This window comes from Oenanthe melanoleuca, chromosome 1A (assembly GCF_029582105.1).
Source record: "Oenanthe melanoleuca isolate GR-GAL-2019-014 chromosome 1A, OMel1.0, whole genome shotgun sequence".
In the NCBI taxonomy this organism is placed as follows: Eukaryota; Metazoa; Chordata; class Aves; order Passeriformes; family Muscicapidae; genus Oenanthe; species Oenanthe melanoleuca.
Genome location: NC_079334.1, coordinates 13,457,174 through 13,475,142, shown reverse-complemented (window position 1 = coordinate 13,475,142; position 17,969 = coordinate 13,457,174). Strand labels below are relative to the sequence as shown.

The following is a 17,969-nucleotide window of genomic DNA, read 5'->3' as shown; positions in this document are numbered from 1 at the left end:
CATTTTGTTAAAAAGGGACTTTCCTTTAACTAAGCAAACTCCAAAATTATGACATTATGCGTGCTTTCTGCTCCCTCAGCATTTCTGTTGTCAAATAATGGCACTCCCCTCTACATACTCTAACATCTCCTCTTTGTAGCCTGTCTTCTCCCAAGCTCAAGCATCCCAATTAAACAAACAAGCATTTAAACATCAAAGTTATCCAGGTTCTAGTAATGGGGCTAATTTGAAGTTAGGCACTTCCCATGAGTTTCAGGTTGATAGGACTCCCTTTTGAGAACATTAGAAGTCTGACCAGAGTGAAACTCACCTGGTTTCTGGTTTGGAATACAGATTTGCTCTGATACAGTGAGGCTCAGAATATTGTAGTCCAAAATTGGGGCAATTTCTTTACCAGTGATTGGAATTGCAGTTTCCCACAGGTCTAATAAGTCTTACAGACGTTTTCTGCAAGCCTTGTCTTTAACAATACCAAGAACAAAACAACTCTGTTTTAGAAGTGGGGATTCCATGTGGGTAAAGGCCAAAGGAAAGGTACATGTGAGCTGGAGCTTAGTTCCTGTAAAATATTCTGCTTCTATGAAAAGGTATTATAGTATGCTGCTGGGGAGGCCAACTGCCCTGTACTGATACTACACCTTCACAACAGGATCTCATAGGATGAGGTAGGACTTGTTAGCTTTCTTGAGAAGTTGTGGAAGGAGATTTTAAAGCAATGAACATTAAAAAAATCACATAAATTTAGTTGAACCTATTTGAAAATTTTCTGTGGCTCGGAAACTCATAAACTGGAAAGGTAAGGCTGTAGGACTGACATTCTTCTCCCCCAAAATAATAACCTTGCTCTACTTTCTCCACCTCCAAAGCTGAAATGAAATAAATTGAAATACAATAAAATAACTTACACATCTGAGTAAAAATGACGTGTCACATTCTAATAGTGTTTCTTTCTAGGGAAAAAGGGAAACAGAAAAAAATCTCTTCAGGGTTACTCTAGAAATGAATTTGTTTTAGTTTAGCATTCAGAGAAAATTCACTTTCTTCTGCTTGGATGGTCTATCCATCACTAGCCTCTGTCTTTCAATATTCTTCTTCTACCTTTACTTCCTCCTTTATGTGTTCTTTCCAGGGAGGCTTGGCACAACAGAAGTAGCTCAAACACAGTCCTTAGCTCCCTTTTAAGGCACAAACATCACATCCTTTCCTCTACCCAAGCTGGAAGAGAGCAGCCTTGTTAATGATGGACTGAGAGTTTGTCACTCTCTACCTCCTGTGCTTTTTTCCAGACCCTTTGACCACGTAATGCAATTTAGTTTAAAGAGCAAATTAAGTTTTTGAGTGAGCTGAGAAGATGTCACTGAACTCCTGTATGTGTCAGATAAATGAGGAGCAATGTTAATTTATCCCGCTCAGGATAACAGATACAATTGTAGGATACTTCAGGTTCAAAAATGCTCTTTGTGTTAAAAGGGGAACAGACAGGAAAGAAAATGTTTCTCATTTGATTGTTTGATATCGTAGTTTGATATCATAGAAGAAGATAGAACTATGGGGACAAAAAAATATCCAAGCATAAGTTTTTACATCTGTTTCTTTTCCCCTCCAACAAACTAATTTGGCAATTTGGCATGGTTGGCATAGGTGTTTATCATCTCTTCACTACTTTAAAGAAAGATTTCAGCATTTTAGGACTCACTTCTTATCACAGATTATCAAGAAAAAGTTTCTTGTGCAGGCTGGGTGCTGTGGTCCACATGTACTGAAGAATACCTATTTCACTACTTCATGCCTGAAGAAGCAGAACAAGTCACCAAGGAATCTTAGAATCATCGATATATAAGAACCCGATACCACATCAGCATTCAAGTCTGCAAATCCATGTTCCCAAAATAAGAAATGCAGTTGACCTTAATCTTTTCACTACAAGCTCTACACTTAACTTCAGGAGACACGGAGTATTCAGATTTGAAGTAATTAATTCAGTATCAGTCCTAAAGCAGGCACAGATTTTCCCTGACTTAAATCCCTGTTGAATACAACAACTTAAAATGCAAACAGAAAATCTATAAATAAAAACTGGAGAAAAAGTTGCTTAAGGAAATGTGTGTAAAATAGTGAAATGCCTTAATTATAGCTCAGCAATCTGAAATATATGGAACCTTATTTACAGTAATTCTGCTGGCAGTGCTTGCTTGTTAACTACTCTGGTCACTTAATGGATAAAAGTACCAGTCAAGTAAAGCAATGCAATATGAACTAAGTGTTTTGTCAAATGGCCACTCATGGAATTTTAGTCTCTCAAATGAAAAATTATACTTACTGAAGTCAGGTGCTCTGAGCGAGTTGCCGAAAATCTGGATATATGTATAAAAAAATAAAGCTCTTGGGAAGCATACCTGTGGTAAACAAATAGGCAGTAGTGAGTTTTTTCCTGTGGAATAAAATGTCTGGGCCAGTTTGACTTCAAGCTTCTAATTTGCCAAAGCTGTACTGGAGCAGCGGTGTCCATGTGGAACCTTCATTCAAGCACTTCATTACAGAACAGTCAGCTCTATTCTGCATTACGGAATAGTTTGTGATAAAGGAGATGCAGTTTACAAAACAAATGCCTCTTCTTAAGCTGCACATGCCTGTTGCATTACCACTGTCCATTTTACTGTATAATCCATAAGGAATATGCTGTCAAAAGTCTGTCCTTGCTTTAAAGAAATTCTTTTGCCATTCTTTCCAGCATAAGAAGTTTCATTGGCATAAAAATAATTAATAATAGTGGCAGCAAGAATACATTTGCACAGCAAACTGTAGGAATAAATTATTGCCAGCTTATTTTTTTAATATTATAAAGCACAATGTTAATTGCTTTCCTCAAAGGGGACACTGTTTATGTGCAGCATTTCATCCAGCAGGCTTTTTCCATAAGACATTATCAAATTTCCTCTCCAATTGCATTCCATATAGTCACTCTATTTCAATTACTGTCATATGGTGTGAACATGGTATATATGAATATGTAGGCCACTTGGGCAGTTTTCCAGTTAAAATCTCTTTACTTGTAAAGAGCAGACAATCTTAAATACACAGTTTGCAATGATATTTTATCACGGAGACTAACAGATCTTATTAGTCGGTGATAGGAAGTGTCTATTGAAAAGTTCCTACAGTTACATCCTGTAGAAGGATTGTCTTCTCATTAAGGTATGGAACAAAGGAGCCATGAGGTCTAGTCTCTAATCAGGAGTTTCCTATAGTCTTCCTGTGTCACCAGGAGCTGTCAGTTATGTCATGGGTACTGGTTTTCACCTTGCTAATAGCTGAACAGAATTTATCCACTGGCAGAATAAAAGACTGCTTTTCAAGGAAAACTGCATTTATTCTCATTTGAGGGTGTTATAGTTAGTGTCTTTCCCATAGAAGCGTTTATAAATACAAACAGAGGTGTACTTTAGTTAAAATGTGTGTCCTATCCATCAAAATTACATCAGTTTCTAAGAGGACTCAGAGCTACCATAATTGTACATGCATGTTTTACTTTACTCACCATTGCTGTTCTGCAATCAAAGCAATCATTATTTTGAATGTACTGCAGCGGAAGCCTTTATTGCATTGGAAGTAAACCTTCGTCCAGTTTCTCAGTGACCTGGAATACAGCCTCGCTTCTGAATGCCAAGGATCCCCAGCTGGTCATACCTGAGAAATTCCAAATGAGAAAAGAGCTAGTGCATTCATCCTGGCATGAGCCTCTTGACTATAGTGGGTTTATTCTCAGGAATAAGGGCTGCAGGCCTGGAACCCTAGAGATCAGCTACCAGAGTCATATTTTGTGGAGACTTGTGGTTACTGATTCTAAAAATGATGTTTTTCTAGTATGAGAGAGATGGTGGTTACTGAGGCTGTACCTGTGTATAAATGAAGTCTTGTTCTGTTTGTGAATGCTTTACAGTTTTTCTAATGAAAACCTGTTTTTCTCTATATTTCCTTCTAAGTCTCAGGGTTCTTTAAGGCTAGAGAGAGTTATTATATTGTCTAGTCTGACAAAACCAGATGTAAAATATTACTGAGCACATTAAAATTTTGTTTAAATCTCACCTTCATAAAACAGAGCTGATCTTGACTGAAACATCATGAGTCAAAATTTCTCTAGGCAGTACCTCCAAGTGTTACCAATGCTCTCTGATAACTAGCCCAGTCTCAACTTTCTAGTATTTATTATTGTTCCTTGATATGTGATTTACTTACCTGTCTTCTTCTCTTAGGCTAAATACAAAGAATCCCTAGGATGGGAGTTTTCAAAGAAAGTTGGCTGGGTTTTGAGGTCATGGGAAGAAGCAGTGCAGCTTTTCAACATTTAGTGTATTTTCTCTAGCGTCTGTGTGGTCCAGAATTTTGAGGTGAATTCATCCAGCTTGCTAGTTTTTTACATGTTGAATAAAGGAAACATTAGTCCAGAACAGGTTCTCTGCCACAGGGAGTCTGGTCACCTCAGTATTGGGAGCAAGGGAAATTTCTTGTAGGAATTGGCTGTGATAAAGACAGATTTTAGGTAGAGCAGTAATAATTCTCAAGTGCATAGAATTCTCCAGAATTCCATGGAACAAAATAAAATAAAATAAATCCCAAAATAAACCAAAATACTTCTAAGTGCATCTCAGGATCTTGAGCTCTATTGTTGTTACCTGAAATTATGCCAAAGTGAAAGCTAGCAAATTCACCTTGTAATGTGTTCTTTGGGCAAGTTTTTAAAGTAGTGTACTGTCTTTGTGTTCAAATATTATCTTAGCTTTCTGAAAATCTCCCATTTGATGCAAACAAGGGGCACTTAAAAGCCTTTACTGAAGTTTGAGTATACAAATTAGTATGTCCCTTTGAAAGGTTTGTTTAACAGTCTTTGAAGAAAACTCAGACAAAAATAAAATATGGCATTTCAAATATGTAAATGAAGAACTTGCTAGAATATCTAGCAAGCATTGCTATCAGTCACTAATGAGTGCAGCTTTAATTCTAATTTCTGTAGCTTTTATCTGTGTAGCCGGTAATTTTTAAAACCTGTCTTAGAGTAGGATGTATATCAAATGTTTTTCAGTGAATTCTTTTTCTTTTCAACTGAAAAACCACCTGAACAGATTCTAGGCAAAATTGCAAAATTCTTTCTGCCTTAATCAAAGTTTTCATGCCTTATGTAAGCATAAATGTTGAGATAAAGATAAATGAAATCCATGTATTCTGAGTGAGTCTCGTTATATACCATTTCCCTCCCTCCCCCCCTCACCTTGATTATGCAATATAAAATCCAAAGAACAAGGCCATTCATGTGTATATTTTTAATGATGGGTCTCAGAATGCCACAAAAACTGAAGTGGTAGATCAGTCAACAGTTCAAACACTCAGGCACAGTGGTTTGTAAATTCATAGCTGTGGTATCTTCACTGAAAAACCACTGTATTAGAAACAAATTTATTGCAGTAACTGATTCAGTTCCCACTACCACCTGTCTCTCTCTGTGTTTTTGTTTTTTTTTATTAACAGCTCTTAATCTCCACTATTCACTAATAAAAATATTTTAATAAGAGATAATACTGTAATCCCAATGCCTATAGGTGCTTGAATCAACTATTTCTGCCTGTGTAATTGCTAGCGCTTTGTTCAACCCTTTTTAAAATTGCTATTAAATCTCATTCTCATTTTCTGTATTAATAGAACAAGAATTCATTTTTAGTGTTCCCTCCAAGCAGTAATGAGCATTGTTAACGTGTAACAACAATGCCCAAGGGGAAAGTTTTTAAAGCTGGCCTAACGTTAAGGCTTTGCTGTTGATGTGCTACAGAGTCATCAAGCCAAGAGCTCTTAGAACTAGTCCATTTAGAGAGTTCAGCTCAGAATATTTCTGCTGAATATATTGGAAGAATTATAAATGGTTTAGGTGGTGACCTAGGGAGAAGGGGGAATTTTTGTTTAATACCTTAAGAACAGAGGGACAGCATTAAAAATTAGTGATACCTCCTGCTTATTTCAAAGTGAATCAAATTGTGCTTTTGTTCTGGTGATTTTGCTTCCTTACAGATTTTCATAAGAGGTTAATGAGAAAAGATTAACAAAACGTGCAATATTGCACATGGGTAGGAGAGACGAAACATAATCATTTAGTTATAAACAAACAATAGATGTTACTTTTTAATTGCTTTTTCAGAAGCCAAATTCTGCCATCTTGAAGAAGTATTATGTATCTTTTTAAGTTCAGAATATTATCCTTATTTATTATGTATAGCAAAAATAAACCTGCCTAAAACTGTAGTGCTTCATTGATTGCAACTGAATGCCTTGGTCACAGTAAAGCAGTTAAGACCTATAGATAAAAAGTCCTGTATAAGGTGCAGCAAAATGACCTCCAGGAGTGCTGGAATTTGACATTGAGTCTTTAGGTTAGCTGATGCTGGAGGAAATGGCTTAGCCAGTCTCTGTTTGGGCTAAAAATTAAGAGGCTTAAACCCAGTGTATTACAGGAGTGATACAGAATAACATTATTTTCTTTGCGAGGTCTTCATTTCATTACTGTGTAGGATATAAGGGTACATTTTAGACGATAGTTATTTCTACAGAGATTTATTGATTGTTCTGAAATCTGAAGCCAGTAGGGAAGCAGGGGTAGAAATTTTCTTTTGTTGGAGCTCAGTTTGTCCATTAAATGAATGCACAAATTATTGTCATTTAGTCATCTTGTTTCACAGCACTTGGTCACAATATTGCCCTTTCCTTGTGTATAAGATAGAGATTATCATGTCTTGAAACATTTAAATATTTTTAAATATGAATAGACAAGCTCAGTAATGTAAATGCTTAGAAATAGTGGAAGTTAAAAAATGTGCCATATGGTGTGTATTTATTTTAATTTCTTTTTAATAGGAGGGTGATATAGGAACAATCTTACTGGTTAAATAGGTTTCAGACCCTTGCGATTTTGTAAACACATGCTTTTCCTTTTAGACCTGGGCCTGATACCGTTTTTTCTGTAGAACAGCAACAAAAGAAGTTGGTTTGTGTTGCAGACAGAGACTTTTAAGAGAGGAATCTAACAAGGGACCTTTTATAAAATTTTACTTAATGTTTGGTTTTAATTCTCAAAATAAATCAAATTGAGGTGAGGTGTTGAATCTGATAACAAGAGGACAGAAGGTTTTGAAAAGCATGAATGAAGGCTTTATAGATTTTCTTTCACCCTTCCTTCCAGGCTATTCCACACCATACTTTGTGTTTCATTCACTTAAGGTTTGTTGGTCCATGAAATGAGAATAAGACATACATTTGAAATTTCATATATTCCATTTTTTCACCTGAAAATAAGCCTTTTCTCTGGACTCTTGCATAGAAAATTCATTCCCCATGCTTATTTAGTCTTAGCATTGTCAGAAAGGTGGCTGATGACAGTACTGTGAGGAGGAACTTCTAGCCATGGCTCATAAACCACTGGAATGTGTGACATGTGCAGGTTCTTGGACATCGTGTTGTGCATGTAGTTCAGTTCTTGTGATTCCATCTTTGGATAAAGATTCATTTGGAAGAGTCTTCCTCCACAGAAATTTCTGTAAAGCTCAGTCCTCAGCAGGCCGTGTGTGGCCTGTCAGGAATCTCCAGGTGGCTCAGGACTGCCAAGTGTCCAAACTGATTGTTATTTTTACCCCATTTTATGTGGACTAGACATGCTCTCTGATATCTAATCTATAGATTAGCAGCAAGCTTGAACCTTTCTTGCCTAATGGCCATTTGACTCTCTTTCGTCTTTTTCCCATAGTTGCCTAAACTTGTTTTGTCAATTTTTCACCAGGGAGCAAAAGAAAAGGAAAAGCTTTCCCTATATCTGCTCTTTCACCCCTAGAGTCCCATTATGTTTGAGCTGCTCCCTAGTCATGTATCCTATTTCTTTAAAAACCATTGCTCCTCTGATACATTAATTCATATATAGTGCTGGCTTGCTTGTCATTGAAGTTCTTGCTGTAGCTCTTCCCTCTTCTCTGTTCACAAAGACCTTGTTCCTTTTTCCCTGCAGAATTTGGGCTTTTTTTAGAAAGAATGAATGGATATGAGCTTCAACTGACACATACATGCATTTGAATCTGTGACTTATCTGTGGCTCGGGTTTTGATGACTTTGTAGTTATTTGCATCTATTTGGCTCAGACTTTCTGGGGGTAAATGAATAAATAAATTTGAGGAAAAGACAAAAAGAGAGTAGATGAATGAATGGATGACAGAGAAAGAGAGGAAGACTAGGCAGAATGGGATGGATTACTGTTGATTAAGAAGTATGGAAAAATAAGGATCAAGCAGTGATCCAGGTAGAGAAAAGAAATAAAAAGGATTCAAAACTGAAAATAATAGAGAGCCTGGAAAGAACAGAGTGAAAAAGACAAAAATAAGAACTTGGTGTCTGATTACACTCAAAAGAGCTACTTTTAACTGTGTGAGAGTGCTAAGACTGTGCACCAGTGAAGGGAAGAGTTTCTACGGGGAATCATGGGACGATACACAGGGTTGTCCAAGATTCAGAGCCATTTGATCACGTTAAGGGCTTATGTACTGTGAGCTCATATTAGCAGTGTCTCTGGACCTTTTGCACAGATCCCTGTGGAATAATCATGTAATGAATTCTCATGTTCCTCTTTCAGACTTTCTAGTTTGGGTTGGTATTTCTTTGTGCCCTCCAATTTTCATTCCTCTATCAGCATATAAAATTAACTGGGAAACAACAGCAAAACAAATAAGCACTACCAACAAGACTTCTTTTACTTAGTCATACTGAAGCCAGTCTGTTTTTTCACATCCAGTTTCATATTTCTGCATATTATCCCTTGTCATATTCATCTCAGAAGCTCTGTTAGCACTTGCAGGCAGAGAGTGTCTTTGTTCAGTGTTACACACATACTGACACAGCACTAGTGTGAGTCCTGGAAGTGGATACTGGGGCTGAGGAGGGAAAATCTTAGTTACTACATTCTCCCTCTCTCAGGCTCCTGAAGTGGGAATTCCTCCCTGTTCACAAAGCAGCAACAACTATTGCTTCTCCTGCCCACTATGTTTGTTTTCTCCATGTTTTATTAGGAGGTCAGGGGAGCTTCCAGGCACTTCTAGTTTGCTTACTTTCTAACTGCTTTTGACCTCTGTCTCTTAAACTCTTACTGTACAGCTCAACTTTAAACAGATGATTGTGATTATAAGTATTCACATGTTAATAATAAAATACGCATTTTAAGTGCCTTTCTGGTTTAGTTTTGAAGAGAAAAACATTTCCACTCTGTGTCTGCATTGCATCTATCACAGAAAGGGTTCTTAGAATAAACTAGGGCTTCTAGCAGTTAATGGACAGTACTTTACCACTGATATATATATATATTTATATTGGCTCTAGTGGCTCCCCACAACCCAACTGAACATGGACTCCTACAGTAATTACTGGAGGAATAAAATTTTGACATTCCCTGTCGCAGACACATTACAGCTTGGGAAAATAGAGAAAACACAATAAATGAAATAAGGAATCATAAAATGGTAGCACAGAGACCATCATGTCCAACACATATGGGTTTCACTGGGGTTGATGCATATTGCTGTTGGAAATGCTTTTATGCCTGTTTTGTCTCAGGAAAGGAAGGATTGTCCAGTAGCTCAGGCAAACCATGGAGATTAGCTTCTGTTCTCTGTTTTGAATCCTTGGACATACAGAGAAGCTGGGACTCTTCTCATGGTGACGTCTCTCTTTCATCCCTGGAGGAATGAATCACAAAAGTGAAGATGACAATTTATGTCTTGAAACATGCATGTGCTAAATAAAAAATACCCATTGGAAGGAAAAGATGTCATCTGCCATAGAAGAAGTTTCGGGAACATTATTTTTTATTGATGATTTCTCTCCTGTCTTTCCCCCCACCCCAATTTTTCTTTTCTTTTTTTTTTTTCTTTGTGTTTTTCCAGCAATTGTATGCTGCCCAACTTGCTGCGATGCAAGTGTCTCCGGGAGGCAAGATTCCTGGCATTTCCCAGGGGAACCTTGGTGCTGCTATGTCCCCTACCAGCATCCACACAGACAAGAGCACAAACAGCCCTCCACCCAAAAGCAAGGTACTGTACCAGGCCTGTGCCTCTCAGTTGCAGGAAGCTTTGTTCCCAGGATGTCTCCCTGGAATCTCAGAGGATGTTGTTGCAAAACAGCTAGGAAGAATTTAGCTAAGGAATGCAGGGAGAAAGCAGCCCTGTTTAGGTGACAGCAAGAGCTTGATAAAAAATGTGTCCTTCCTTTTTGTTAGTGCCCTCTAGCATGCTGTCCATGTCCTTTATCACATCAGGAGAGATTCCTTGAATTGGCAGTAGTGTCTTGTTTTTACCCTAACAGTAAAGCAGCACAGATTAAAAATAACCAGACAAATAAATAATACCATTGTCAGCTCAGTAAGATACATGTTCAAAGAATGAAGGACATGTCTTGAAATCAGTAGCTGCTGTGTTGATGAATCAAGCTCTAGGTTGTTTCTTTTCTCTCTCCTTACTGTAGACCTTTTGACTTCCTGTGGCTTTTCCTTGGCTTGGCCTCTTCTCTTAGAGCAAGAAGATTGTGATTTGTGTTTAGAAATCAGTGCAATACTTGATGGTAGATTGTTGGGTTTGGGGTTTACCAAGCTTATGCATTTTACAAGGAGGGTCCTGTGTGTGGCTGGCAGCATGTAGATCTCCTGCACTTAAAATCTCAGTGTTGATTTTGCTTCTGTGCAGCAGGAGAATTTCTCATGAGATTTAAGGGGCACAGTGTGTATTTTATGGCAATTGCAGGATTACAAGGCTGACACATCTGCTGGTAAGATCGAACATAACTATTTTTAACTGGCAGCTGTCAAGATCAGCTCTGTTCTCTCCTTTGTTTTATTGCTTTTTCATATTTTTAGGTGTTCAAGTGCCTTTGGCTTGCAGTTCCATAGGAGACAAACAGAACTTATTTTGCAAAGTGGGGAAAAAGTAAACTAAAAAAAAATTGGGCCAAAAGGAAAGGAAGGGGGCTCCAAAAAGCTGTAAAATTGTGCAGAGTAAGTCCTGTGCTGCATGCTGTTTTCAATCTGCTGTGTGCCAGTTGGAGGCTCTGAGAGAGCACGAGAGAAAGGGAAGGGATAATGCTGAGAAATGATAGAGTGGCTGTGACCTCCAAGCTCAGCCTGGAAATCCAAGACATTGATTTCACTTAGCATTCATGCTGAGAAATCCGGCAGAGTTCAGTTGTAATAAAAGAACAAGATTCTGTTCTAATGGTAATGGCGTATGACAGACATATCACTTTGTCTGTCCTCAGCACCAGAGAGATGGGAATTGCAGAAAGGTCACCTGACCTGCTTGAGCTGTTGTGTGGGTGATGTTCTGAGCTTTGAACCCCAGCCTAGAAGCACAATTATTTATAATGCTAAACGGTAAAGAAACCTTTATAGAGCCTACAGTAATTAGAATTAAGCTTACACAATAGTGCAGTGGCCTGGCTCAGAAAACACATTGGCAAATCCATCACAACGGCAGAAACTGAAGCTTATGTGTTTGGAACTAAACACCTTAGTTTGTGTCTGTGTGGACCTTTCTTTGCTTTTTCAAAGCTTGTTTGTGTTCAACAGCTCCAAAAGTTTTGGGGTTTTTTTCGCTGATTTTTTTTATATTCAGTTTTTCTAACTGTCAGGGAATGTGTCTTGAGTTTCACAGACTTTTTTTGTTTTTTTTAAATCACCATTCGCAGTTTAGTTTCTGAAGTTAGTTTGTGGTGATCTTTCTCACTCTTACTGTACATCAGACCTCCACAGACGAGCATAAGCTAATGCCTTAGAATAGCTTTCAGTAGATGCTGTTTACTGAATCTCTATTTTCAGCCCACAGTTTACACTGGCAGAGCTTTGGTAATACACTCAAGTGTTTGGAGACAAGGAGACAGCCTTACCTGAGAGTGTGTCAAGCTACTGGCAAACATCTAGGTCACTTCTGAAAAGCTGTGGCTTTTCTTCTCTTGTTTAGTGTTAAAGTTAGTGTGCTGCTCTTTGCAAGGATTCTTCAAAGTCAGCCTCAGCAGCAGATGGAACAACTGTTGGCTCTAGAAATGCTGAGAAGCATCAGGGGTAGTTTGCCAAGGATCATCCTTTAAATCTAGTAAGACTTGAAAACATCCCTGAAACTCCTCTAAGACCTTGGCAAGTCCTGTTTTGGCAAGCCCTTTATCAGTGGCCCTCACCAGTGTTTGAACACTGTGCTGGACAGACTACCCTGGCATCTCCTGTCATCTTGCTCGCCTTTCAGCAGATGTGACCAGAATAGTCAAATTCACTTCCGAGGGTTCTGTACTGTAACTTTTAGGAAGCCATGAAGCAGACATGCCATTATGCTGTACTGCACACATTCTGTCAAGTTTTGGTTAGAAAACTGAGCTGGTGTCGTACATTCTTCCAAGAAGAAATCCATGCCAGAAAAACTGATTTAAGAAACAGAACTAGTGGAGCCTGTCCAAAAGAAAAATGCGTGTGTCTTGCGGAAATGGATTTTAACACAGCTTCTTCTTGAGCAGTTTTAAAAACAGCCGGTATGCTAATCATACCATTCAAATTTACCAAGGCCTCCTCCACAACGCGTTTGAAAGGCAGCTATCTTTAAAGTTTGCCAAATTCTGCTGGATTTCCGAAGTCTGTTTTAATCACATTTTGCCTTTGATCCTATAAATGCTTGCATGCTGCCCTGTTGGGTGTTCAAGGTGGTTACAGGCTCCCAAGTAGGAGAGAGAAGGCAGAGGTGCGGGTAAGGACTAGGCAGAATAACTTTCCAGCCCATCTTGTGATTCATTTCAAGCCTCTTGCTTGTGTAGGGCCATGAGCATGATAAAATAAAGCAGTGTTGTAGGCTCTATGTTTATCTGAACTGTGACCTTTACCATGCTACCAGGACTCTCACCTGATAGCTCCAGTCTTCCAGGCTTCACTGGCTCCAGATCAGGTGCTTTATACCCTCACATAAGGACAACAGCTTCACCCTCATTTGCAAATGGTTGGGGTCCTGATAATTCCTGCCTTTGTTTCTTGTTTTTTATGTGGCATGGATAAATATAGCACCTAGTGCCTTCATGCTGCAATATTCTAGCCCCTTCCATGTAACCTTTCAAGCACAGTAATTCTGGAGTGAATTTTCAATGTAGCTTGTAAATGTAGGTAAAAAATTCCCCATATTACTGGAGCACAATGTATTGCCTGTAGCATCTGCAGCAAAACAGGAGCAATTCAGTGCAAAATATGACAGGAGAGAATTCCTGTGCACTGTTCTTTTAAACTTGTTGTGACTTCAGCCCTAGCCCTACTCACAGTTGTGTCTGCATCAATGACAAGAGCACACAGATTGTCCAAATCAATTTTTTTTTTTTTTTTTCTATTCAGATAGTTCTGGCTGAGATGCTACCATTTGCTCAGCAGTTGCACCTGGGAGTTGTGACAAGGAAAGGAAATGTGTTTCAGACAAGCCAGAAACAGCACTACGCAGCTGGACGTACAAAATCAGTTTCTCTTCAGCTACAATATTCAGACAAATATCGATCTGAATCTTTAACTGAAGAGGGTGCTTTAGTGTCACATTATCTGATCAAGGAAATGAACACTTCTGATAGAGTTTTCTTGATGTCACCTAAAGGCAACAATTAAAGGGCCTTTGAAAGTTTTAGTGCTTTTGCAGATGGGACTTAAGGTGACCAGAGTCTCTCCAGAAGAACTTCTTCCATTTTTGAGGAGTGTCTGCTGATGGTGCTACAGTTGGTGCCACATGGACCAGCTGTGTCTTGCATCCTGGTTACAGTATGTGAAGGACAGAAAGGGATCAAGGTGTGCTTGCTCCATTCTCATCCAGGGAAGGTCAGGGAACTGCTACTGAATTTTTACCAAGTCCATGGGAGACCAGGGGAAAAAAAAAAAAAAAAGAAAAAGAGCCTTTGGAAATGGGCATTTTAATTCAGACACGCCATAGGCTATCTTACTAGGAAAAATAATTGAACTATGGGGAGCTGGCTGTGGATTTTCATGTCCCAGTCAAAACTGATGATGGGACTATCTAGTTTTAGTAGGAAAGCTTTCTTCACTCAAGATAAAAATATAGTGGAAAAAAAGAAAATGAAGATATCTGAGGGAAAGAAGAAAAGGACCCTAAAACAGTAAAAAGGCCCATAAAACTCATTTATATGATATTTCCGATTCTACTTCAGGTAAATTGTTGACTTGAACTTCATTTTTGATGACTACTGTAAGCAGCCCTATTACGTTGGGTGCATTTGTCTCCTTTTCTCTCATCTCTCCGTTTCATATGATGTGCAGAATGTGGAATTTTATTTTCTGGGGAGATCTTGGGGAAAGCGTTAGTCCCTGTTATGTGCAACTCACTTGCCACATCACTCTAACTGTGGCAGAAGCCTGACTGAAAAGTGGGCATACAGATTCCTTGTACCCTCAGAGCTGCTCTTTTTGAACATATTAATGGAAAACATCTAGTTTAAATTAAAATAATAAAATATCTGTGTACAGGTGATCAAAGGACATGACTATGTTGGATGGAGACAAATTCTTATCCCTGAAGGGCAGAAAAGAGGAACCTATCTGAAATTAACCCACAGTACATGTTAGGCCCTGTATACTAATGGCAGCCCTCGTCCTGTTTATTGCTTGGAGAGCTCAGCAGCTGCTGAATGCCTGTCCAAGCAACACGAAATTAAGGCATCCTTATTTTCATTAGAGTACTAGGGTATTTTAGAATGAAGGACAGCGGTTCTCATTAAAGTGATGTAAGACAGCATCCCTGATAAAACACTGGGGCTATATTTACAGAAATTTTATCTTCAACATTTGTAAGCTCTTCTATTTTTGAGAGTTTCCAGACTGGACACAATTCTTTATATGCCACTAATTTTAAAAAATCCTTGCTAAATTAATATATTAATCTTTTCAACACCGGAATAACAATTAGCACTAGAATATTATACATCAGTATATCAAAACATAAAACATTTTTCAGTGATTGCATTTCCCAATTCCCCTGCCAGAGCATCAAACAGGTCAGAAATAGCTGTAAGATAATCAAGGAAAAGTTTACAGTACAGATACAGTGATGAGTAGGGAGATATAAACTGAGACCTCATCTGTGCTATACTCCTTCTTCCATCTACCTGTTCATTCTTGTAGTTATCTCTTTACCTGGGAGCTTTTCTCATTTGCTGCCCATACTTTTGACATAAATAGTAAAATGTGGAGTTGGTGACAGAGTCTTTGAACTGTTTTCCTCTTCCTTGCTCTTCTTCCTATATATGACATGCAGGCATATAAAAATGTCCTTTTAAACCATTTGCTGGAGTACAGTGAAATGATGAGTATTAATGGAACCTTATAAGGTGCTTTTCTAAAACAGCAAATGTGTTCCAAATAGTAAAAGCAATGTTAATAACAGTATCCAAACAGCAGCAGCAGCAGCAGGGACTTGCACAGCATTCTGCCTGCCTAACACCCATCCTTACTGTCCTAAAAATAAATTAGATATGTGGAGGGGCTCCTAGGATGCTTTTTCAGATTAGCTGTCCACATCTCTTCTTTCCTGATATCATGTCTTTCTGGCACAACCATGTCTCCAAGCATAGTTGCCAGGCAATTAACCCTTGTAAGGCTCACTGTCACAGTTGTCACAGTTTTCATAGAGAAAACTCAGAAGAAAATATAACAAAAAGGGGGAAAAAAAACCCCAAATCTCTGATCACAAAACAAAACTGAGATACACAAATCAAGAAAGACTGCTTTATTCCTGAGAGAGAGAGATCCTCAGAAATCAGACAGGGAGCAACAGAGATGTAAAGCAAAGTGGTAAAAAACAAGCACTGTGTCCTTAGTAGTTCACTGATGTTCTTTGCTGTCAATGCCTTCTAAACCTGAAATAAATAAATAAAATTGGTGGGGTGAGCAGCAGGTGGTAGTTCTCATTATTTTTGTTTAAATGATCCACATCACCGGCTTCATACAGAACACCAAGGTATTCCAGCAGGCACGGTGAAACAGTGCTTGAAACAGAGCAGTGAGCTCTCACTCTCCCAGATACTTCTAGAAAGGAACCAGGTACTTCACGTCAGGAATGAAATCTTTCCTTTTGTAGCTTCAGATTAAGTATTTGAGTATTTCACTGTGTGTGTTAATAGTTTTTAAATAAAAAAAGTGCAGGGGCTGTGTTGGCAGGCCTGTGTAGTGGACAGCAGTGTAGCCAACTTTTACCAAATGTAAAACTCCTTTCCAACATAGAAAGGGAATTTCTGAGGTGACTGAATAAAGTTCCAATGTGATCAGTCTGACAGCTTCCAGAAACTGCTTGTTTTGTCTGTAAAAGGGTGGTTTGTATCCACGCTACATGCTAGATTTGAAATTAGCTCCTCTTGACATGTTCTGACAAAATGCAATTCAAACTAAGCAGCAAAGAAATATATTTTGCAGTAAGTATTCCTGTACCCACAGCTGAATGATAATCATATAACAAGGGAGCTCCAAAATATTTTAATCTGAAACATTTTAATCTCTAATCCCTGGTAGCTGTGGATAACTGAAGAGAAGCAAAATTTAGCAACAGAGCGGAAAAATCTGTTTCATTTTCAAATTCAACAAGAGAGTTTCTTTTAGATTAGTATTAGCTTTATATTTATATGAAGTACTTGGCAACTATTTCACTCAGGTTTCTCAGAACTACACATTTGTTGTACAGAATGCAGTTTGAATTGTTCAGTGTAAAACGAGCTGTTGCAAAAGAGGGATTCAGAGACTTTGTGTGGAAAGCATCACTTTAGAATACATGTATTTTTCAAAGCAGTGTGGCTACGTGTTGTGATTTTCTAATGTAGCCTTCTTAAGGTCCAAGGTCCTGAAGTCTTGTGAGTATGTAAGAATCTAATTTAAACAAAAATCTTTATGTTGTCGTGCATGAAACTTAGAGACTGATATAAATGTTTCTCAAAGGCTTAGAAAGCAGCTAAGAAAATTAATCTATGAGTTACTTTTTTATTAAAGTGGGATTAATTTTCAGTCTCAAATCATAGAAAAGTTCACTTTGACAATTCTGCTAAAGTGCAAATGCTTCACAGCAGAATTAGACTTTTTACTGTAGAATCTCCCAGTAAAAGTGCTTCAGTAGTATCCAGAGAGAACATTAGCGAGTGAGGCAGACAAGCTGATGCAACAGGATCTAACATATGAAACTGGTTCAAAATTTCAGTCTCAATCATGTGTCTTTATCCATTAATGCTGTCAGACTGTGAATTCAAATGTGCATGTTTTGTGCTAATGAATTAGTTTTGTTTCTGTTTGTTTCATTTCAAGTTGCTGTGTTTTTCCTTGCTGCTTTTAAAGAAAAGATAAGCTATTGCCAGAACTGGTAAAAAGAAATACTAGGAAAAAAAGTGTTTGATAGAAGATTTCTGAGTATCTTGACACATGGAGTGCGTGGAAAGGAAGACCGTGTCTCTAACTGGAGCAGTGCAGAGAAAGTTTTTCAATTTAGAATCATGATGTTACAGAAGTATTTTAACTTTTGAGTTATTTCATAAGTTGTTAGTGTTCCTTCAATTTTTTTAGTGGCTAAGCCTGCACCTGCTTGTGGATTCAAAGTAAGGGATCTGTGTGTGTGTGGAGATGAAGCACAGGAGTTTGTCACAGCTGATGTGCCAGGCAGTGACATCTCACGTCATGGATCAGCCACATTGTGTTATGTGACTTCCAGCTAATACAACACAGCAGAAGCTGCACAGTGACAAACACAACCCAACATGACATATCCATGGGAAAAAGCTTTCTCAAGTTGAGTTTCCGGGGTGCATTTATTCATCTCCAGAATATTCCAGAGAAAGCTGTGAAGCAGTGTATCATAAAAGGGAATAATACAGTAATAGGATTAGTAAAGTAGCTTTAATTCAGTACA

The 17,969-nt window shown here is 38.3% G+C and overlaps 1 protein-coding gene across 15 annotated transcripts in view; it reads left to right on the top strand.

The window, feature by feature from the left end:
* SOX5 (SRY-box transcription factor 5) overlaps window positions 1–17,969 on the top strand; it is a 608,434-nt gene that overhangs the window by 543,282 nt on the left and 47,183 nt on the right. For 11 of the 15 annotated variants that reach the window (XM_056508516.1, XM_056508534.1, XM_056508524.1 and 8 more), the window contains one exon: window positions 9,960–10,106. The exons of the other annotated variants lie outside the window; for them this stretch is intronic. In XM_056508516.1, coding sequence (XP_056364491.1) covers window positions 9,960–10,106 — 147 coding nt within the window. The remainder of the gene's footprint in view (window positions 1–9,959; window positions 10,107–17,969) is intronic. 15 annotated transcript variants of the gene reach the window in all.